We start from the raw sequence: 23,068 nt of genomic DNA on the forward strand, positions 1-23,068 counted from the left end.
GCCCCAGTTAAAAAGTCCCTGGTTCAAGATTTGTGCTGGGCTGATTAACGTTGGGGTACCCTTCGATTTTTGTTTTCACTTTGGACTTTGCACAAGGATCACTTCTGCTGGTTTTCAGGGGACCATGTGGGGTGCCAAGGACCAAACCACCTGTCAGTCACATGCCAGGCAAGAACTTTCCTTATCTGCTGTGTTATTTTTCCCTCCCTACCCTTATTATTATTATTATTGTCTTTGGGTCACACCCAGAGGTGCTCTGGGCTTACTTCTGACTCTGTGCTCCAAGATAAGTCCTGGAGGTGCTCAGGGGAATATAGGATGTCAAGGATCTAATTTTTTTTTTAATATTGGGGCCTCTCAAGCAGTGCTCAGGGAGTCCGGGGGCCACTCCTGGGGTGATGCTCAGCTGGTCTGGCTGCAGGGTTCAGGGGCTGGGCCTGAGGGTGCAGAAGTGCTTGTGCCATGGTGGGGGCCAACAAGGCCACCCCAGTGGTGCTCAGGGGACCCTGTATTTCCAGGTTCCAATCGGGGGCCTGGTGCACTAACCTCTGAGCTCTCTGGTCCTCTCCAGTACCCGTCTCTCGAGTGCTTGTTCAGTGTAGGTGCTAGTGTCACTCGGAGGCTTCTCCCGGGAAGGCTCTGCGCCACCCCCACCCACACAGAACCCTGCTTTCCCGCTGGGCTCCATTATATCTTCCTTTATTGGCTGTCCTGTATAATACAAATCTGCAAGTTTAGATACAAAAAAATCTGGAAATAAAAGATAGAAAAGTACCCGCCAGGCACCCCTCCCTCTTCTTCCGGGACCCCTACACCACGGGCACCAACGTGAGGTAACTGAGCATCTCCTTCCTGTCCCCCTTGCCCTCCATCCGGGGCCCCCCAGCTTGGCCCCTGCCCCCACCGAGACCTTGGCCCAAAGAAGAGGTGACCCTGCGTGGGAGGGGGACGAGCACAGCGTTGGCAGTGAACGCAGCGGGTGGGCAGAGGGAAGCCCTTTGCTTGTGCTGAGTTTGGGGGGAAGGGCCAGGCTGGGGGGTGCACACTCATGGGGGAGCCTAGGAGAGCCCCTCAGTGGGCGTCCGTCTTCCAGCCTGCCCGAACACTGGAAGGTGGAGGTGTACAAAAGAAACCGGGAAATGGAGCTTAAACGGAGGGTCCTCTGTGGGGGTCCTCGGGCCTGGTTCGGGGGAGCAGCATTGCCAGCTACACATGGGTCCCTTAGCCAGGCGGGGGTCTGTCCCTGAATTCCCTCCTGTCCCGACCTGGGCGTCACTATGGGGCCTATAGAGGGGGAGGGGGGAGGGGGGAGAGGGAGGAGCGACGTGGAGGGGCGTTGGGGGGCGCAGGCTGCGGGACGGTGGGGGGAGGGGTGTGCCTGCAGCCCCCAGGTCAGGCACCCGCAGATGCTGCTACAGCTCAATCTCGAAGGTCTTTTGCAGGTCGCCGGAGAAGGGGTTGGGCGGTTTCTCAGCTGCGGGTTTGCCTTCCAGCGCCGCCCACTGGGCCTCAAAGGGGTCCAATTCGGGGGCCGGGGCCGGGGTGGGCTCTGGGGGCCAGGGCGCCCCACTGGGGCGGGGGCGGACCTGGCCCCCTGGGGCACTGGGGGTTGCAGGGGCCGGGAAGGCCCGAGCTTTCCCCAGCAGGGCGGCGGGCTGCGGCTGGAGCTGGGCGGCCGAGCAGAAGGCGTTGGCCACCATCTGGGAGGGCGTGATGCCCACTACGGGCACCCGGGGCAGTGGGGGGTAGCCCAGGCCCGGGTAGGCGGGCACAAACGGGGGTTGCATGTGTGGGGGCGGCAGGAACACGGCCACCTGGGCGGGCGCAGCGTCGAAGGGCCCCACGGGGGCGGGGTAGGGCTGCAGGGCGGCGGGCACGGCGGTGGCTTGTTGCTGCTGCTGCTGCTGCTGCTGCTGCTGCTGCTGCGCTCGCGCCACCTGGGACACTTCTTCTAGCCACCTCTCGGCCTCCGAAGGGGTCCGCTTGTGCCCGGGCTGGAAGGCCGCGGCGGGGGCCACGGAGGGCTCGCCCCAGGCAGACGTCCCTGCAGAAGGCAGCAGGGCTCATAAGGAACCCGGGACTGGGGGGTCTGGGTCTGGGGGTGCTGCACTGCCGAGGGCGGGGACCCGAGGACTACTCCGGTCACTGAGCACTGCTGGGAAGGCCCTCGCTGGTTCTACAGTGCGGGAGTGGGGTGTCTCAGCAGGACTCGCCCCCCACCCAGCGCCGCTTCCTTCTGGCTGGGCAGTGCCCAAAGCCTAACAAGTAAATCTTTTAATTTACATATTAAGAGGTGGGCGGGTGGGTGTTGGGCCATAGCCAGAGGTGCTCAGGGGCTACTCCTGGCTCTGTGCTCAGGAGTGATCCCTGGTGGGGCTTGGGGAATCATCTGCGGTGCTGGGCCTTGAACCCGCACCCGCTGCTACAGGGCATGTGTCTTCACCTGCTGTGGTCCCATGAAAATTTCCGTCTGCTTTGGGGCCACACCCGGCGGGGCTCAGGGTGATGCTGGAAATTGAACCCGGGTCGGCCGCGTGCAAGGCAAGCGCCCTCCCCACTGTACTCTATCACTCTGACCCTGAGGGCCAGCGGTTCTAAGGCCCCTCCCAGGGGGACCAGGATCAGCCCCCAGGGCCCGGCTGTGCTCGGAGCACTCTTGTGGGAAGTTTCATGGCTCTGAGGCAGGGTAGCCTGACAGCGGGAGGCATCATTTCAGACAGGAAGATTTCCAGCGGAGACCCTGGTTCAAGCTGACCCCTTGTGCAAAAACCAATGAGACACCAAGATTCCCAGAGTGGTGGCCCCGGGGACCCCTGACTGGAGCTGAGGAGTGTAGGTGGGGTGGCCCCAGGGTTTACCTGTCGAGGTGGGCGGGGGCCCTGACGCGGGGGCCCCAGGGCTGGCGAAGGACGAGCTGATCTGCGTGCAGAGGGCGCTGATGCCGTCGCTGTCACTGGCCCCGGGGGGCTCCATCTCCGGCACTGTGGGCATCAGGGAGAAGAGGAGGGAGGAGTGAACAGGCCCGGCCCCAGCCCGGAGTTCCTCTCCGCAAGTGGGCAGCTGATGTCAGGAGGCTGAGGCTCCCCAATGAAACTGGGGTGCTTGCCCCCTCATATAGAGAAACTGTGACAGCCCGGGGTGGGGGCTACACACGGACAGCGTAGCTGTGAGGCTGCCCCCATGTGTGTCCTGCGGAGGTTGGACATCTCTCAGAAGCCACTCTGGGTTGGAGGGCAGAGCTAGTCCAGGGGTGAAGGCACATGACCTGTATGTGGCTGACCCTCATTTGATCCCAAGTACCACCAGCTGTGAGGTATGGCCGGAGCACCCCTGGATACAGACCCACACCCCTCCCAGGCCCTCCCCCAGCCCCAGCCTCCAGCAGGTGCTTCAGGTTTGGTTCGTTTTCATTTGGGGGTGTCATACCTGATGGTGCTCAGAGCTGACTCCCAGCTCTGTGCTCAGGGATCACTGCTGGTGGGGCTCAGGGGGAGACCATCTGGGATGCTGGGGATCGAGCCCAGGTTGGCCCTGTCCAAGGCAAGCGCCCTCCCCACTGCACTATTGCTCCGGCCCCCATGTGTCTGAGTTGGGGATGGAACCAGCACCCATGCCGGGCTCCAGGGACTGTGGGGAAGACAACCCACATGCAGTGGCTTCCTGAGAGACCTGTCACCTTTTTCTCCTTTTCCCACAGCAAACATCTTTTTAAATTTTTTTTTAAAGAAACTATTCATTTATATATTTATTTTGGATTGGGGGCCACATCCGGCGATGCTCAGGAGTTACTCCCTGGCACGCCGGGCAGGCTAGGAGGACCATATGTGGTACTGGGAATTGAACCCATATCCGTTGCCTGCAAGGCAAACCCCCTACCTACTATACATCACTCCAGCCCCTGCAACCATTGCTTTTATTATTTATTTTTTTTGGTTGGGGGGGACACACCCAGCAGTGCTCAGAACTTACTCTTGACTCTGAGCTCAGGGATCACTCCTGGCAGTGCTCAGAGGGCTATATAGGGGGCTGGAGACTAAATCCAGGTTTGCCTCAAGCAAAGCAAGTACGTTACCTACCATACTATCTCTCCAGCAGCAGCCCCCATCTTTCCTCTCCCCCTCAGAGCCAGAGGTGAAACCCAGAGCCCCAGCCTGCCAGGCGAGCACTGTAGCACTCAGGCACGTTCCCAGCCTCACACTTGGCTGTCAGATCATGATCTCTGCCACGGCTCTCCTCCTCCTGGCCACGGCAGACATTAGTAATCAAATTCTCCCACCAAACTCTTTTGCTCACCTTTACCCCTCCTGGGGCCAGACCTCTTTGGGACACTGGCCAAACGCCGGGAGGGTCTGGCCCTTTTCCCTCCAAGCGAGTGTTCACAGAGCCACTGCACTGACAAAGCCACTGGTCACCCAGACAGTGGCTCTATGTATAGCCAAGGAGCCGAGTGGGCGTAGGGTTGAGGTCTGTGTAATTACACTCTGTGACAGTCACACAATGAAATCACCTGCGTGACTCACACTCCAGACGCAGCCGCTGTCAGCGACTGCGCCGCCTGTTCCTGTCACTACTAGCCAGTGATGGGACCCATCCTTCCTGTCACAGTCCCTAGAGAGCGTGGCTAACCAGTGGAGGTAGGTGCTGGTTAGTTTGGGATGTTGCCCTGGCCCGAAGGCAACATCCCAAACCCCTCGTCATGATGCCTGATGCCTCTCTTCACCTCCTGTCTCCTCTGGCCACATGTCTGGAGCAGAACCTGCCCTTCCTGACGCTCTGCTGGGTCATGCACATGGGTCATGCATGCAGACCATGCATGCCAATCATGCACACAGGTCATGCACACGCATCACGCATACGGATCACGCACATGGATCATGCACATGGGTCATGCACACAGATCACACATATGGACCATGCACACGGATAATGCAAGCCAATCATACACATCAACTCTCCAGGCCCCAGAGCCCCATTACTGCAGATGGTGCTAATCCACCAAATTCCTGGGTACCACCCACTTGGACCCTTCCTTGGCCTGATGGCAATGCTTGGAGGGAATCGGGCCTCCAAGCAGATTCCTAAGCCAAACCCCGACACACACACACTGTTTCTTTTGCTAACTAGTCCTGGCGGAGGCCAATCCTTCTCCTTTTTTGTTTCTGGGCCACACCCAGCGATGCTCAGGGTTGAGTCCCAGCTTTGAGCTCAGGATCACTCCCAGTGGGTTTCAGGGTTGCCAGGATCAGCCCCATGCAAGGCAAATGCCCTCCCCTCTCGCTGTACTCTCTCTCCAGCCCACTCTTTTCCCGGAGGCCAGTAGACTCTGCCAGTCAATCCGGTCCTATTTCACCTTGCTTCTCCCCCATGTCCACAGCAAGATTACCAAGATTCCTGCTCTGGGGCCCGAGCAGCAGTACAGTGGGCAGGGGGCCTGCCTTGCTTGCAGCCAACCCGGGATCAATCTCTGGCACCTCACATGGTCCCCTGAGCCCCTCCAGGAGTAATTCCTGAGTGCAGAGCCAGGAGTAACCCCTGAGCACCATGTTTGGGTGTAGCCCCCAAACAAGACAAAAGATTTCTACTTCTCTCCCTAGGTGGTCTCGGACTGTGCCTAGCCAGTGGCTGACGGTGCCTGTTGCTTGTGGCATGTCCCACCCCTTACAGAAGCAGCCGAGATCCAGAAGCTTCTTCCCCCTTGGGGCTCACCTGTGCCTTTCACCTGGAAGTCGGTGCGACGCTGTAGTGTAGACGGCAGCTCGTTCAGTCGTAGGCTCAGCTGCCGTTTGAAAGGCGAGTTCTTCTGGCTGAGCGCCGGGAAGCCCCGGAAGGAGCCCTGGCGAACCAGCTGCTCCAGGGGGGCGTGGCGCCGGGGGATGGCAGCCGCCGTGGTGCCCGCTGCCACCGGGGTACCCGCCTCCCCCTTCTCGCCGGGGGATGTGGTGGCGGGTGTTGGAGACACATGTCCAGGCTGTGCGGGGCCGGGCGCCGCCGAGGGGGCAGCTGCTGCCTCTGCTGGAGACACAGGACACAGGGTCAGTCGCCTCACTGCAGCCTCCTGCTGGCCCAGATCATTCCCCCGGCTGTCTCCCTCACCCAGTGCCCCCTGCAGGCTGGTGACCATCCTGCAACTCTTAGGGCTCAGGCCGAGATTACCTCCCCTTCAGCACCTGCCCCTGCCCGGAAGGCCAGTACCTCACACCAACCCTCTGTCTGACAGAGCTTTCTGCTATTATCTGAACCTGGGTCGGTCGCGTGCAAGGCAAACGCTCTACCTGCTGGGCTACTGCTCCAGTCCAACCCTATAACTGTATATAAAATTAACATATAATTATGTATTACAAAGTATATTATATATAATATACAATGCTATGTATACTATATTTGTTATATAGTATATAGTTGGACTGGAGCAATAGCCCAGCAGGTAGGGCATTTGCCTTGCACGCGGCCGACCCGAGTTCAATTCCTCTGTCCCTCTCAGAGAGCCGGCAAGCTACCAAGAATATCCCGCCCGCACAGCAGAGTCTGGCAAGCTATCCATGGTGTATTCGATATGCCAAAAACAGTAACAATAAGTCTCACAATGGTGCCCACTCGAGCAAATCGATGAGCAATGGGATGACAGTGACAATATATAGTTAAATATATATATTTTTTCCCTCCCCGCCATGCTGGGAACCCAATCCAGCACATGCAAGGCAAGTGCATCCAGCTGAGCCAATTCCTCAGCTTATAAGTATGTAAAGAGGTTTGTCAGGGGCCAGAATAGATAGCACAGTGGGTAGGGTGTTTGCCTTGCATGCGGCCATTAGGGAGTATTCCCAGACTTATACATGGTTCACCCCTATCTGTACCTGGACTGATCCCTAAGTCCAGAGCCAGAAGTAACCCCTGAGCATTGCTAGCTGTGGTCCCCAAACAAAACCACAGCTGGGCTTCTGCAACTTCTATTTGCCCCTCCCCACCGCCTTTTTTTGTGAGGGGATTTTAGGCCACACGAGGCAATTCCAGGGGATACTCCTTGCTCTGCACTCAGGAATCACCCCTGGTGGGCTCAGGGGACCATACGAAATGCCGGGGATTGAACAAGATGGCTACATGCAAGGCAAACCCTCTACCCGCTGTTCTGTCTCTCTAACCTCTCAACTCAGATCATTTCACTTGACCTGGGTATACAGGTATAAAGTCATCATCATCATCATCATCATCATCATCATCATCATCATCATCATCCCGTTGATCATTGAATTTCTTGAGCGGTCTCAGTAATGTCTCCATTTGCCTAGCCCTGAGATTTTAGAAGCCTTTCTTTACTCATCCTTCCCAACGATGTCACATTAGAGGCTCTTTCAGGGTCAGGGGAATGAGACCCAGCATTGTTACTGGTTTAGGCATATGAATACACGATGGGGAGTTTGCGAGGCTCTCCCATGTGGGCAGGAAACTCTTGGTAGCTTGCCAGGTTCTCCCAGAGGGAGAAGTAGGCTATAAGATATATAACATATAGGTACAAAACAGGAGCTTAAATCTAGGGCCAAAAACAAACAAACAAACAAAAGCGTGGACATGGCTGGACAGTAGGTCAATGGACTTAGAGCTGGTTTTGCATGGGCAGGGCTGGATTCCATCCTCTCCACAGCATGGCCCCCCACAATGGCTAGGAAAACCTCACCTCCAGCACCCAGCAGGGCGTAGCCAACACTGGGTATGGCTCCAAAACAAAACAGCAAAGGAAAGAGAGCGAAGTCCCACATGGCTTCCTACAGCCAGTTCCAGTTTCCTCACTGCCTGCATCAGGGCCTTTGGAGATGTTCTTTATTAAAGTATTTATGATGCTAGCCTCAGAGCGGAGCGAGCATAAAGCCTGCGGCCTGCAGCTCTGGGTCTGAGGAGCCTCCAGCAAAGAGGAAGCCTGGGAGGTCCCCCAAGGCCTCGAGTGCTGGCCAGCCCGCTTTGCAAGGCAGACCAGGTCTTCAGACTCAACTAGAGCAGTATGAGGTGGGTCTGGTCCCCTGAGCACCGAGGGGAGCACAGAGCCAGGAGCTCCTGAGAGCTGCCCCAAACCATACAACACCCTCAGGAGCTGCAGAGACGGAGCTGGAGCGATAGTACAGCGGGTAGGGCGTTTGCCTTGCACGCGGCCGACCCGGGTTCGATTCCCAGCATCCCATATGGTCACCCAAGCACTGCCAGGAGGAATTTCTGAGTGTATAAGCCAGGAGTAACCCTGCTGGATGTGACGAAAAAAGCAAAAAAAAAAAAAAAAGGAGCTGCAGAGACGGCTCACGGGGCTGATAGGCGGTAAGCCTGGGTTCAATTCCCTGAGCACAGACCTGGCAGAGCGCCCTGAGCGCCACCGGGCGCAGCCCCCAAACCCAAAGATCCAGCAGGAAATTCCCAAGCATCAGGGGTCTCGGAGCTTCTGTGGCTCTCCCCACCCCCGGCCCCAGGCCCTCGAACCCACCTTTCTTTTTGTCAGAGGCCTCTCGCTCGGCCGGCCGCCCTCGGAAGGACCCCTCGCGGGCAAAGCTGGTGCGGCTGGCGTCGAAGGCGGCCGTGACCCCACACTCCTTCTCCCGCCGCTGTTTCCGCTCCAGGCAGGCGGCGAAGGCACAGCCCACGGCGTGGCTCAGCCTCTCGCCCTGGGGGAAGAGATTGGGACTCACTTCAGCGGCTGGGGTGGGGGTATGTGGAAGGTCTCTGCACCCCTCTGGACTGTAGTGTCCCCTCTGGGCCAGGAGCAGCACCAGTGACTGTCAGGGCTGAGCACGCTCCGTCTGGGCTCCACAAGAGGCGAGACTCATCTCTGATGAAAAGCACAGAGCTGATGGGGGCATGGCAGGGCTGGGGGACTCTCGGTGAAGACACACGAGGACACTTTGGGGGAGAGACGGGTATCAGATCTTTTTTTTATATATTTTATTTTTAATATTTTTTTTAGCCTTTTGGGTCACACCCAGCAGTACTCAGGGGTTACTCCTGGCTTATGCACTCAGGAATTACTCCTGGCTGTGCTCAGGGGACCATATGGGATGCTGGGAATAGAACCTGGGTTGGCCACGTGCAAGACAAACATCCTACCAGCTGTACTATCGCTCCAGCCCCAGGTATCAGATCTTGATCCAATGGGCGTGGGGGGGGAGGGGTGTCTTGGTCACATATGCATGTACAACAGTTAAAACTAAGCAAATGAGGGGCTGGAGCGATAGCACAGCGGGTAGGGTGTTTGCCTTGCACTCGGTCGACCCGGGTTCGATTCCCAGCATCCCATATGGTCCCCTGAGCACCGCCAGGAGTGATTCCTGAGTGTAGAGCCAGGAGTAACCCCTGTGCATCGCCAGGTGTGACCCAAAAAGAAAAAAAAAACCGAAGCAAATGAGGGGATGGAGTGATAGTACAGCAGGTAGGGTGTTTGCCTTACATGTAGCCGACCCAGGTTCAATTCCCAGCATCCCATATGGTCCCCTGAGCACTGCCAGGAGTAATTCCTGAGTGCAAAGCCAGGAGTAGCCCTTGTGCATCACTGGGTGTGACCCAAAAAGCAATAAAAAACAAAACAAAACTAAGCAAATGGGGGCCAGAGCCATAGTACATCAGGGAGGGCATTTGCCTTGCATGCAGCCCTGGGTTCGATCCACAGTACTTCACAGGGTTCCCTGAGTGCTGAGCCAGGAATAAGCCCTGAGCGCCAGTGAGTGCGGCCAAACAAGACAAAAAACAGCTAAGCAAATGGGGGCTGAGGGAAAGTCCAGTGGTAGAGCACTTGCCTTGCACTAGCCAGGGTTCTTTCTGCTCTTTGGGCCACACACGATGGTGCTCAAAGGTTATTCTTGGCTCTGCCCTCAGGAATTACTCCTGGTTGTGTACAGGGGACAATAAGAAATGCCAGGAATCAAACCCGGGTCAGTTGTGTGCAAGGCAAGTGCCCTCCCCGCTGTACCATCACTTGGACCCCTAACCTGGGTTCTATCCCCAGCACAACCCATGGTCCTCGAGTGAGTGAGTCCTAAGCACTGCTGGGTATGGCCGAAAACAAAAACAAAAACCAAACAACCCCCCAAAAAAAACTCCCCAAAACAAAATAACAAAACTTCCCAAACTGAACAAGTGGGGGCCAGAGAGATATAGGAGGTAAGGTGCTGGTCTTGCATAGGCTGAGGGCAATCCCTGGCACCACATATGATCTCCTGAGTATCTGGGGTCACTCCTGAGCACGGAGTCAGGAGCAAAAAGCCCATGAGCTCCAAACCCAAACACACATGCAAAAATCTCAGCGAGTGTTTTTTTTTTTTTTCTTTTGGGTCACACCTGGCAATGCACAGGGGTTACTCCTGGCTCTGCGCTCAGGAATTACTCCTGGTGGTGCTCAGGGGACCATATGGGATGCTGGGAATCGAACCTGGGTTGGCCGCATGCAAGGCGAACACCGTACCTGCTGTACTATTGCTCCAGTCCAATAATAATAATAATAATAATAATAATAATAATAATAACTATACCCAGTTTAAAAAAAGAGTGGGGCTAGAGCGATATACAGCGGGAAGAGTGTTGTCTTGCATGTGGCCGACCCGGGTTCAATCCCCACACTCCATATGCGGCACCCCAAGCCCATCAGAAGTGACATCAAGTGCAGAGCCAGGAGCGAGTCCTGAGCACTGAGGGGTGTGACCCAAATACAAACAAAAAAATAAGATAGAGAGAAAAAGAAAAGGAATCCAAACTAGAAGAGGGAAAGTAAAGAGATGTCTATTTGTAGATAACATGTGCTTAAATGTACAAAGTTTGAAAAAAATCAATCTCGGCTGGAGAGATAGCACAGGGAGTGGGGTATCTGTCTCACATGCAGTCAACCCTGTTCAATCCCTGGCATCCCATATGGTCCCCTGCGCACTGCCAGGAGTAATTCCTGAGTGCAGAGCCAGGAGTAACCCCATGGCTGGCTGTTGCAAAGGAAGGAAGGGTGGAGGGAGGGAGGGAGGGGAGGAGGGAGGAAGAAAGGAAGGAAAAGAAAATCCATAGCCTATCAGTGAAAAAAATGAATTTAAATCGCCAGTGTTACAAAATGAATTCAGGGGCTGGAGCGATAGCACAGCGGGTAGGGTGTTTGCCTTGCAGGTGGCCGACCCGATTCGATTCCCAGCATCCCATGTGGTCCCTCGAGCACCGTCAGGAGTGATTCCTGAGTGCAGAGCCAGGAGTTAACCCCTGTGCATCACCAGGTGTGACCCAAAAAGCCAAAAAAAAAAAAAAAGAATTCAAGAGCTGGGAAGGTGACTAAAGAAGCACATACTCTGAATTCAGAAGAGCATCAGATCCCTGCACTGCATCCCCCTGGCCCACTGGCAGACAAGAGCCAGTCACCCCAACCCTAGCACCACTGGGGGTAGCCCAGAAAAAAATAAAGCAACAAAACTAAATGAATCCAAGTGCTGAGGCTAATATTACTGGGGAATCAGTGTAGGTTTTGCAGTAAAGAAGCCTGGAGTCCAACCCAGGAACACACAGACAGACAGATACACACACACACACACACACACACACACACACACACACACACACATTCTAATTTCTGTGACTTTTAGGATACAAGATCAGGAAGCAAATATCCAAGGCAGCTATGCGCCCTCACCACGCACAGTCCCGGGATGACATGAGGTTGACAACTGCAAGTACAGCAGCGTCTGACAGAGCAAATGGAATCTAAGAACACGGAGGACGAGTCCACAGAAAGCCACCAGCCCGGCGGGGCGGGGACGAGAAGCAGATGGAGCCCTCGTGGATTCGTGCTGGAAGACTCACTGCTAAGACGGCAATGCTCTCGCTTCGTGCATGCTCCGCCCCCACGTTCTCCCCAAGCCAGCGCAACTGTACGTGTTTACTGGACACGGAGTACAGGACATCAACCGACACTCCCTTGGGGGTGCTGGCGCTGGGACGGTAAGGCGCCTTGCATGCACGAGACCTGGGCAGTGCGGTCCCCAGCAGGGGGAACTAAAGTGGGGCGGGCATGGAGAGACAACACAGCGGTTAGGGCATTTGCCTTGCACGCAGCCGACCCGGGTTCGATCCCCAGCATCCCATAAGTTCCCTGAGCCTTCCAGGAATAATTCCTGAATGCAAAGCCAGGACTAAGCCCTGACCACTGCTAGATATACACCCCACCCCCCAAAAAGAATTCTAGAACTTTCCGTGTGATCTCCAGAATGACTGCTTCCTTTCAGAAGAGACAAAGTCCCCAGGTGAGTCATTTGTGCCAAAGGTCCCACAGCCTGACGCTGAATCCTCAGGCTTGTAAAGAAGTTTATCAGTCAGGGAGATGGGCATGCAGGAGGCTTGGGTTCAATCACAGCACCACAAAACCTCTGAGTACAGAGTTGGGAGTAGTCCCCGAGCACCGCCTTTGGGGAGTGGACCCCAAACCAACCCACAGCCCAATAAAGGAATCTTGAGGGGCAGGAGCGCCCTGAGGGGGGACGTCCCCAGGCTGCCTGGTCTCTAACCTTCCCGTTTCCGAGCCCCTCACAGCCTCTCCTGATCTGGACTTGGTCTGCGGCCAGCAACCAATGAGCAATGGCAATCACAGAGCACGGAGAAGCCGTGTGGCCCAGGTCCATGGCAGGGGCCGGTGCAGACTTTTCCTGGCAGGAGACACAGATCAAAGGGCTGAAGCATGTGCTGTGCATGCGGAGGCCCAAGTCACAACAGCTGTAGGCTCCCTGGAGCACTGCCTGGAGTGACCGCTGAGCACTATGCCCGGAGTAGCCCTAGAGCACTGCCAGGTATAACTCCAAAACAAGCAGAAAAGACTCTATTTTCCACCATCTCTTGCAGCTAAAATATCCTGATCATTCAGTTCCTGCTGGCAGTATGGAGTTGGAGATGTCATGCCTCCCTCTGGCACATGGTTGGACTGAAGACGTGAGGGCTGGAGCACAAGCATCCCTCTTGGGTCACAGAGGAGTGGAAGCTGAATTCCAATGTGGCAACAAGACGTGTGTGGAGCCGCAGCCCCCGATGGGTGAAGAGGGCTGCATAGGCATCCCATAAACTGCCCTTGGATGCTTTTGTCCAGATTCTGAAACCAGCTTCTAATATCACGGAAATCACTGGAATCTGGAGCTTCCCTGTCACAGACCTCAGAGCCCTACTTCTGAAAACATGGGCCACAGTGGCTGATGCCAGACTCTCAGAAGGAGTCCCTGGGACCCACAACAGAAGGAACCACCACAAAATAAACAGAAGTGGGGACCAGAGCAACAGGACAGTGGATAATACATCTGCCTTGCATGTGGCTGACCCGGGTTTGATCTCCAGCATTCCCTGTGGTGCATCAAGCCTGCCAGGAGTGATCCCTGAGCACTGAGCCAGGAGTTAGCCCTGAGCAAACCTGGGTGCAGTCCCTCAAAAAAACAATAAAAATATTCCCAACAATGTTGGAACATTGTACACTTAAAGCCAACCAAGGACAGCTTTGTCACTATCTGTGATTTAATTAAAAAAAAAAATGGAGGCAGAAGAATCAGTGCGTGCCCCTGGGGAACAACTGTTGTTTGTTTGTTTTGTTTCTAGCCCACACCCAGTGATGCTCAGGGCTTACTCCCGACTCTGTACTCAGGAATCACTCCTGGTGGCACTGGCTCAGCGCTGGGGGATCCTATGGGATGTCGGGGACCGAACTGGGGTCGGCTGTGTGCAAGGCGAGCGCCCTCCCCACCGCACTACTATTCCAGCCCCAGAACAATTGTTTGATTGGGACTGGAGGGTCCTGCCGGGGGCAGGCAAGCCTCTGGATCTGCAGTTTTTCAGTGTGTGTGGGAGTATGTGGTGTCCGGTGGGGGACCCAGGGTATTTCCAGGGGCACACATGGGGTGGGGGGCAGAGTACCAAAAAGTGTTGGGGGCAGGGGGTGAACACAGGAAGGAAAGAAGGTTAGAGAAAGGTTGAGAAACAACTGCTCTAGACCTCCATCTGCCAGAAATATGTCCCAGATCCAGAGCTGGGCCCGCCCGGGGCCTCTGTGCTCGGGGACACGCGTGTGTGCGTGGAAGCGCCCAGGAGCAAAGTTGGAGAAGCACAGCACGTAGGTGAGGAGGAGGAGGGGGAGATGGTGCGGCTGTGGGAATGCCTGTGGGGAGGGCGAGCAGCATGTTCTGAGCACCTCACATGAGCACACTTGGGCCCTCTGTGGGCCTGAGTCGTGCAGCTGGGAGCCTCCCCCTTTGCCAGGCAAGAGCACTGGACACGGAGTAGCTGGAGGTGTCACTGGCTGCAAGGGGGCCCGTGGGAACTGGGGCTGGGATGGCAGGGCAGGATCCCGGGGACACTCACGGAGTCCTTGAGTGCCAGGAAACAGTGGCACATCCAGCGGCGAGTGGTCCCGTCCCGGCAGATGTAGGAGAAAGCTTTGTCCAGATTGCGGTCGGGAGCACAGAAGGAGACTTTCTCGATGGTCTGGTCGACCAGCAGGTCCTGGGAGGGCACGGGAGGCCAGAGGAGGCACGTCATCATCAGATTCGCATAGAGTCGCTAGGTCAACACTACCCCTGTGGCAGCCGTGAGCCACAGAAACGGCCTGGGGAGGGGAGGGGGCGGGAGTGCATGCAGAGCGCCCAGCTGAGGGGGAAAGTCGGACGCCTTCATGGAGCCGGCCCAGAGTGACAGCCGGGAAGGAAGGAGGGAGGCCCAAGCAGAGGGGTCAGAGCTCAGGTTGAGAGGCACAGAGGCGGGGCCCGAGTGATAATACCGCGGGGAGGGTGTTTGCCTTGCACGCAGCTGACCGGGGTGCGATCCCTGGCATCCCATATAGCGCCCGAGCACCTCCAGGAGTGATCCCTGAGCGCAGAGCCAGGAGTCACTCCTGAGCATCACAGCCCCCGGGTATGACCCAAAAAGCAAAAGCAAGAAGAAAAGAGGCGGGGGCGGGGCGCGTGGGGAGCCCAGGTGCTCACACAGGAAGCAAGAGAAGAAAGTGCCAACTCAGGAGAAATCAGGCAAGGCTTCATGAAGGGGGTGTGAACAGGCAAAAAAAAGAAAGAAAGAAAGAAAAAAGCAAACAAGGGCCATAGATAGAGTCAAGCAGGTAAGGTGCTTGCAGTGCACAAAGCGGCCCCAAGCTTGGTCCCTGGCACCAAAGAGGGTCCCCCTGAGCTCCACCAGGAGTAACCCCTGAGCACCAACCAGGATGGCCCCCAACAAATACTGTCACCATCACTGTCAGCACTGTCATCCCTTACTCATTGATTTGCTCGAGCGGGCACCAGTAACGTCTCCATTGTGAGACTTGTTGTTGCTGTTTTTGGCATATTGAATATAACAAATAAAAGAAATTATTTCCAGCTGAGACAGCTGCCTTATGCCCCCAAAGCCCAGGCCTGGCTGGGTCTCAGTGAGACCCTCACTCCTCCGTAGGGGTCTTCTCTGCCAGTCGCTGGGGACTCAGGTGAGCTGAGTGCCCAGCCCCAGCCTCGGGCTCATGATTCTCAGCAGTGCAACATTCTCACCATTCTCCGCTTCAGCCGTCTGGATGTACTGGCTTCATCCATCACAGAGATCTTGTCTGACAGGAGAGTCTATCTTTTTTTTTTTTTTTCACTTTTTGGGTCACATCACAGTCAGCAATGCTCAGGGGTTACTCCTGGCTCTGCACTCAGGAATTATTCCTGGTGGTGCGTGGGGTACCATATGGGATGCTGGGGATTGAACCTGGGTCGGCTGCATGCAAGGCAAAGGAGGGTCTTGACCCTCATGCTATTCCCCCATTTGGAGGAAGCTTTTTTTTTTCTTCTTTTTTTTTTCTTTTTGGGTCACACCTGGCGATGCACAGGGGTTCCTCCTAGCTCATGCACTCGGGAATTACTCCTGGCAGTGCTCAGGGGACCATATGGGATGCTGGGAATCAAACCCAGGTCAGCCATGTGCAAGGCAAACGCCCTCTCACTGTGCTATCTCGCCAGCCCCTTGGGGAAGCTTTTGGATCACAACTGGGGTAGCCCAGAGGCTCTTTCTGGCTGTGTGGTAGAGTCACTCCTGGTGCTGCTTCAGGGGACCAATTGGGGACAGTTACATGGAGGGCAATGCCTTCAGTGCTGAACACTCTCTTTTCTTTTTAGGCTTTTTTGGGCCACACACAGTGATACTTAGGGGTGACGCCTGGCTCTGCACTCAGAAATTATTCCTGGTGACGCACAGGGGACCATATAGGTTGCAGGGGATCGAACCTGGGTCCTCCACGTGCAAGGCAAATGTCCTATTCGCTGTGCTATTGCTCTGGCCCAGTGCTGAACTATCCCTCCAAACCATTATCCTCATTTTACAGATGAGACCCCTCTGGCATGGGGTGTGTGTGTGTGTGTGTGTGGTCATCCAGTTGGGGAGTGGGGGGCGGGGACGGGTGCTGGAACCCCAATCTGGGCTCACAGCTCCTCTCAACGCCAGGAAGGTAACCAGGGGGCTCATGCTTAAGCAGTGAGGTGAGCTGGGTCATGGCCCAAGGAACATTCTAGAAAGGGCCCGAAGGAGAGGCAGACAAGTGTTGGGCTTGACAGTGTCCTCCGTGGATTCTGGCAGAGTGGACGGGGCAGAGCTGGTGTCCACCCCTGCCCCACGGACCCCCTACCTTGGTCTTGTCATCCACCACTCGGAGCCCATCGGCTGACACCCACAGGACTGACTTCACCGACTTGCGGCCCATCTGGGGAGCAGGGGAGGCAAGCAAGGGTCAGGGCTGCCGCTTCTGGTGGGGGTCCCCTGCAGCCCTCCCCCCCCCTGCAGCCCCCCACTCACCGCCTTCAGCTTCTTCACAGCGTCTTCACACACGTGCATGCCCCGGGACTCCTCCACCTCCACGTGGCCAAGGTACTGCGGGGCGCGGGTGGAGAACACGACGTGAGCACGACCATCAATCACTCGTCATTCCTGGGGCTCACTGAGCACTTCCACCCGGCGCCGGAAGTACGCCCTGCTTATGGAGGCGTCTACACCGCACCTCCAATCACAAGGTGGGGCCCCTCCACCCCCAAGGCACACTGGTGGGGGTGTCCGTCTTGTCCCGTCTGTTCCCTGGGCCTTCACCCACACCTGGTCCTGGGCCCCAGTCTCCAGGGGAGGGGGACAGAAGGGAAGGACATGTCTCTGGGGATACTGGTGCACTTGAACCCAGCCTGCCTGCCACATGGACCTCGCCCCAGTGCCGCTGAGGCCTGTGCATCAATGTTGCCCAAACCAGAAAGCACTTAGCAGCCGAGGTCTTTGCAGACGCTGCAGCATCTCTGGAACCTATTGGCGCCCTTGAAACTGTAAGTTCCGGCACTCGGGTAACTCCAGGCGGCCCTGCTTCCCACCCGACAGGAAATATTCTCCTGATACAGACTGTATTGAAAAAAATCTTCCTTCTGGCCACACCCCACCATGCTCAGCGATTATTCCTGTCCATGCTCACGGGACCAATATGCGGTGCCCAGGACTGAGCAGGGGTCAGCCACGTGCAAGGCAAGCAGTGCCCTCTGCACTGTGTCTCTAGCCCTCAACAGGTTTTATTTTGTTTAGTTTTGTTTTGGGGTCACACCCAGCGATGCTCAGGGATTGCTCCTGGCAGTGCTCGCGGGACCCTATGGGATGTCAGGAATCAAACCCGGGTTTGCCACATGCCAGGCCAGCCCCCATCCTGCTGTGCTATGACTATATCTAATCCCAGCTCTGCAGGACTGGGGCCCTGGGGGTCTGCCTGGAGCGACACCACTGTTGAGGGGCTCCAGCCTGTAGGTTCTCCTCAAGGACCCCACCCCCGGGGAGACCCGTACCCCCGCACCCCTGCACCCCACACTCACCCTGACGGGGAAGCTGCAGGTGCCCTTGCGCACGGCATCCTCGTCCGCCTGCCACTGGTGTGGCCGTGACGCCTCGGGCACATACGCGGGTTTCCGCCGCCGCAAGCTCTGCCGTAACTTGTTCATGGTGCCCGCCCCGTCTGCGGACACAGGGCGGGGGCACACGGCCACGGAGCATGAGGATGAGGAAAACAGTGGGGCGGGCACTGAGTTGGTGACCGTGACATCCGGGGAGCTTGGGTCCCCAAGGGGGCAAGAAGAAAGGGGCAATGGAGGGGAGGGGGCTCAGAAGCCGGGGGTCTAGGGCTGCAGAGTCACAGCTCTTAGAGATTTAAAGACGGGGGATACGGTGGTGAAGGGGTCCGTCCGAGGGTCCAAAGTAGTGGGAGGCCAAGGAGGAATAGGGTTGGGGGCCACGGGCTCCGGGAATGAGGCAGGTGCAAGCACAGGGTAGTTGGGGGTGGGGCTGCCACGTGTGTGTGTGGGGGGGAAGGAGCTCATCTCAGTCCGAGTTACAGCCTAACAACCGTGTGTAGTTTGAGCTGGGGTTCCCGGGGGGCTGCGCTCTGGCTGGGGGTGACCAGCTGCGCAGACAAGCCTCCCCTGGGAGGAGGAGGAGGTGGGGGAAGCACCAGGAGCTGGCACCACGGCCGACGGGACGTGCCTCTCAGCAGGAGGGACCCCCGAGTTGGTCACTGCCACGTGCAGAGACATGTCCTGGGAATGCTGTCGGGGGCGGTCTGTGCCCGGTCAGGGCCATCAGGTGGACTAGCTGGGAGCCAGCGCACGCTGCCCGAGTGCCGGCTATGACTCTGGGCGGGGCACCTGTGGCCGTGAGAAGAAGGCAGCTCCTGCCCCCCACCCTACACCCCCGCAATACATCTGTGTCCAGGGGACCAGGAGAGGCTGTGTGGGGTCTGGGTGTGGTGAGCAGCTGTTAATGGGGAGTGTGTGTGTGCCCGGCGACGCTCTCTGGGGCTTGTCTGAGTGTGTCTGGGAGGAAGTGACAGTGAGCCTGTCGTCTGGGAGAGGGCTGAGGATGAACAGGGCAGCCGTGTGTGTGTGTGTGTGTGTGTGTGTGTGTGTATGTGTGTGTGCGCGCGCGCGTGCGTGCACATGCACCTGTGTGTGTGCATATGTGCCTATGCATGCATGTCTATGTGTGTGCATGTGTGTGCACTTGGTGCGCCTGTGTGTATGTGTGTACACATGTGTCTCTATGCATGTGTGTGTATGGCTCATGTGTGTGCCTGTGTGCGTGCATGTGCATGTGTGTACACATGTGCACGTGTGCATGGGAGTAGGGCTCATGGAGAGAGCCCCAAGCCCCAGAGGCTTGTGTGTGAGGCTCATCTGGGCAGCGTGGGGCCCTGGGAGTGCGCCCTGCATATTGTCCAGAATAAAGTCTGTGCATGTTCTGTGACCCCATCTGGGGTCAGGGGCTGTCAGGGAGTCGAGGAGTCGAGAGTGCGTGCGCGAGACTGTGTGTTTGGGTAAGCGCATGCCCAGCGAGAAGGTTCGGATGGTCATCTAGTGGGGGACTGTCCCTTTATGCACACAATGAATCTGGTGTTCCTGCTGCCAGGCCCTCCCTCCCACTTGTCCCCTGCCCCATCTTCAGCAGGCCACTCACCTGGCTCCGTCCTGGAGGGCGCAGGGGGCCCCGGGGCCCCACACGGGGCTGGGGGCAAGCGGTGTTCGGGCCTCCTGGTTCCGCCCTGCCCACAGGAGAGCCGAGAGGTGAGAAGCTGGTCTGGATGGGGCTCCGTCCCCTGCCTTACCCCTTCCTTGGACATCAGCCACCACCCCCCTCATGTCAGATGCCCTGATGAGAACCCTGGTTGTCATAGCAACGGTAACCAGGGAGCGCAGCCACCTGGTTCCAAGGGCCCAGGAAGAGGAGGTGTGCGGGGTGTGGGGGGGGTTGTTTGTAGGGACAGCCTGGGCAGAGTGAGGAGGGGGCAACCCTGCCCCCTGAGACACATGGCCAGGGCCACACATAGAACACAGCCAGCTGGACATGCCCAGCACCCGGTCACATAGCCACGGTCTCTCTCTCACACACACACACAGACACACACGCACACGCACACAGACACACACACACACACACACACGAGAGCAGCAGGAGTCGCTGTGGGCACCCACATTCACACAGCCCATATCTCCGTTGCCAATATCAGTCCACGAGCACGGGAGCACAGAGTGTCCCAGCCTCCCCTTCACTTCCTGCCACTGGGCCATTCCGCTTTCCTCAGCCACACACAAAAAGCACACACGTGGCACAGACACCCCCGCCCCCAAGTTCCTACTGGGGACCCAGCCACAAAGAGACACACAGAGGTCACCTCCTGCTCAGCCATAAGCACCCAATCATATGGTCTCACCCTGGCCACACTTGCTGGTGACACAGGAAGCTCAAGAGCAGACCCGCCACCCCCCCACACACACATGCACACACACGTACACACACAGGCACACATGCTTATCACACCTGATACTGGTCCTCCTGTCTCTGGGACTCCCCCACCAACCCTCGCTCTATCCACCACAGATCACAGACACCCACTGAGGGCCACAGTCTGGGCACTGAGTGAACCAGACAGGCACTCTTGGGACAGGCAATGGCCACCAAGGAGGTGCCATACTCAGACAGAGGCAGTGACCCAGCCACGGGAATGGACACACAGCCTCGTGGATCTCACGATCATGCGATCGCCACGCTCAGTGGTGGCCTCTCTTCCGGTCAGCCCGCACGTCACTCAGACAAGTGTGTGGTCCAACCCAGGCTGTGCGCATAGATACCCACGATCCCGGACATCACAAATGCCCCTTGGGCCGGTGATCGCCCAGCAGCGCCGGGAGGCAGACAGGGCACGGAGGGCTGTGTTCCCACAGAAGGCGTGATGCCTGCCGGAGTGAGTGACTGCTGCCCGTGCCCCGTCACTCCAATCCAAACCCAAGGCATAACACACACTCTCTCCAGTACCCAGCCCAGACGTGTGCACAGTCATCCAGGAGCCGAGACATGCAGGCCTGGAGGAATTTATAGCTGCCACAGCCACTAACGCGCCCCCACAAACACGCACCGTTACCTGGTGCCACCGCACAGACACACCTATGAGTCATACACATGGAGTGAAGCCACTAGAAAGAGGGCGACAGACCCCGAATCTAGGCTGGGGTGAGGTGGGGGCGCAGGAGAGTGCCTGCCCCGTGAATGAGAAAGCCCGGGTTCAATCCCAGGCATCCTCCAGCTCCCCCCGGAAAAAGAACCCACCCCAAATGTGAGGGAAACTGCACAGCCATGACTATCAAGGCACGACGGGCAGCGGGAGCCGGCCTGAGGGAGCCGGCCACTCACAGATGTGGCTCTGCACACACTGGGACAGTGGTAGGCACACGTGCAGGGAGGCAGGGACAGTTGTGTATCACAGAAAAGTGTGTGACGCAGAAACACAGCCCCCGGCATCCATGCTGGCCGCACCTGGACTAGTTGGCACACACCACCCCGCTTCTGGCCACAACTCCACCCATGTCCGTGCCAACTCCACACCGGTGCCCGCAAAATCACAAAACGCCGGGGGTCCCAGTCAGAGTCACAGACACACCCGTGGGGTCACAAGCATGCGTACATAGGCACTCAAGAGCTCGGGGCTAGAAAAAGTGCAGGGGTCTACACGGGGGTGGGGGGCAGCAGGAGCACACTCATACACACACACACACACACACACACACACACACACACACACACACACTCACAGGCACCTCCAGACACGGCCACAAGCCTAAAACACAGACATACACATAAGATCCCTCAGAGCGAACAGCCTGCAGTGCATGCGCCACCCTCACGGAAACAAGGGGTGACACTCAGCCCCCTCCCTACTGCCTGCCTGTCTGCCTGCCTGCCCCCTTCCCCAGGTACCACCACACACAAAGACGGCAGCAGCGGTGGGGACAAGGCCACCGCAGACAGCGGCATTCGGTCCCTGGGGAGCCGCCCCCCCACCCCCAGCACAGCTTGAAGCTGGTCGCCTAGGGGCGTCCCCCAACCCCGGAGGGGGTGATGATGCATTGTCCGCGGGTGGGGCAGCGCCCAGACAGCTGGGCAGTCCCAGGGACAAAAGGGGGCAACCCCAGGGGACCTGTGCCCCGGGGCCCTTGACCAAGCCTTTGTGGGGGTGGAAGGGGGGCGACCCAGCATTGCTGGGATCTCATCCAATGTGGGGGGGGGCTCCGGGGCGGAGTCCCGGCACCCGGGCGCTGGTCCGGGGACCTTGTTTGGAGAAGGGGCTGCTCCTGGGACGCCGCCCAAGGATGGAGGCTGGGGCGGGGATACTTGTGCCCTGCGAGCTGCTGGGGCCTGGGGACTGGCTAGGCTCGGCACCCCCACTGACCTGGGCTGGAGAGGGGGAGCTGTGGGCAGAGACCCCTGCTCCTGGTTTGCTGTGCTGACTTGGGAGAGAGGGAGGGAGGGGGAGGTATTGCGTCTCCTCTGGAACCGCTTCCTGGAGGGGAGGCCTGGGCTTGGGACCAGGGTTGTGCTCTGGACTTCACCCCCTCCCCCCAAAATAACCTAGCCTATGGAGTTGTACCTAGAACCTGGCCCCTGTCCTTGATTTTTATTTTTTTTTTTAATCACGGGGGTCTGTGTCAGGGCGCCCTAGCTCCCGGGCCTTGGAGAGAGGGCCTGAGCCCAAGACCCCCAGCCCCAGCCCCCGTCTCCCCAGCTTGGCTGGCTGCGGGGCAAGGGGGCGCCTGTGCCGGGACCCCCACCCAAAGACCATCCTCCCCAGCCTTGGCACCCTCGCTGCATCCGGGCGCCGCGGCCGCCTCCCACCCTCCGCCACATCAGCAGCGGCGCCGCCCCCCGCCCCGGTCCCCCGCTCCCGCCCTTCTCACGCTGGCCGCCGCGCTGCGGGACATCCAGGGCCCGGGCGCCCCCGCCTCCCGCGGCCCCGGCTGGGCCCGGCGCTCCGACGGCGGCGGCGGCGGCGGCAGATCGCGGGGACGCGGGCCGGGGCCGCAGGCCGGGGGATGGTGCGGGATGCACGCGCGCGAACCCGCTCGGCTCCCCGGAGGATTCCGATCCGGGGGCGGGGAGCGGCCCTCCCGCCGAGGCCCCGCCCCGCCCCGCCCATTGGCCCGCCGCCGGGATATGCAAATAGATCCCGCCCCTCCGCCGACAGGCCCCGCCCAAGTATAAATAAGACCCCCCTCGCCCCGCCCCTTCCCCGCCA

At 58.0% G+C, this 23,068-nt stretch overlaps 1 protein-coding gene across 2 annotated transcripts; it reads right to left on the bottom strand.

Moving 5' to 3' along the window:
* Nucleotides 1-683: 683 nt before the first annotated feature.
* Nucleotides 684-22,893, bottom strand: NUMBL (NUMB like endocytic adaptor protein). 2 transcript variants are annotated; one of them, XM_055145839.1, is made up of 10 exons: nucleotides 22,731-22,893; nucleotides 19,459-19,543; nucleotides 17,826-17,965; nucleotides 16,783-16,857; nucleotides 16,616-16,690; nucleotides 14,329-14,469; nucleotides 8,465-8,642; nucleotides 5,707-6,009; nucleotides 2,859-2,981; nucleotides 684-2,044 (listed from the first exon to the last, which is right to left on the bottom strand). In XM_055145839.1, exons 1-10 carry the CDS (start codon nucleotides 22,752-22,754, stop codon nucleotides 1,413-1,415), a joined length of 1,776 nt encoding a protein of 591 aa, XP_055001814.1. In that variant the 5' UTR covers nucleotides 22,755-22,893; the 3' UTR covers nucleotides 684-1,412. The 2 variants fall into 2 exon arrangements, with proteins under 2 accessions (XP_055001814.1, XP_055001813.1); XM_055145838.1 differs by having other exon boundaries at nucleotides 5,707-6,012.
* Between the last annotated feature and the right edge of the window lie 175 nt (nucleotides 22,894-23,068).

Source organism: Sorex araneus, chromosome 8 (assembly GCF_027595985.1).
Source record: "Sorex araneus isolate mSorAra2 chromosome 8, mSorAra2.pri, whole genome shotgun sequence".
Lineage (NCBI taxonomy): Eukaryota > Metazoa > Chordata > Mammalia > Eulipotyphla > Soricidae > Sorex > Sorex araneus.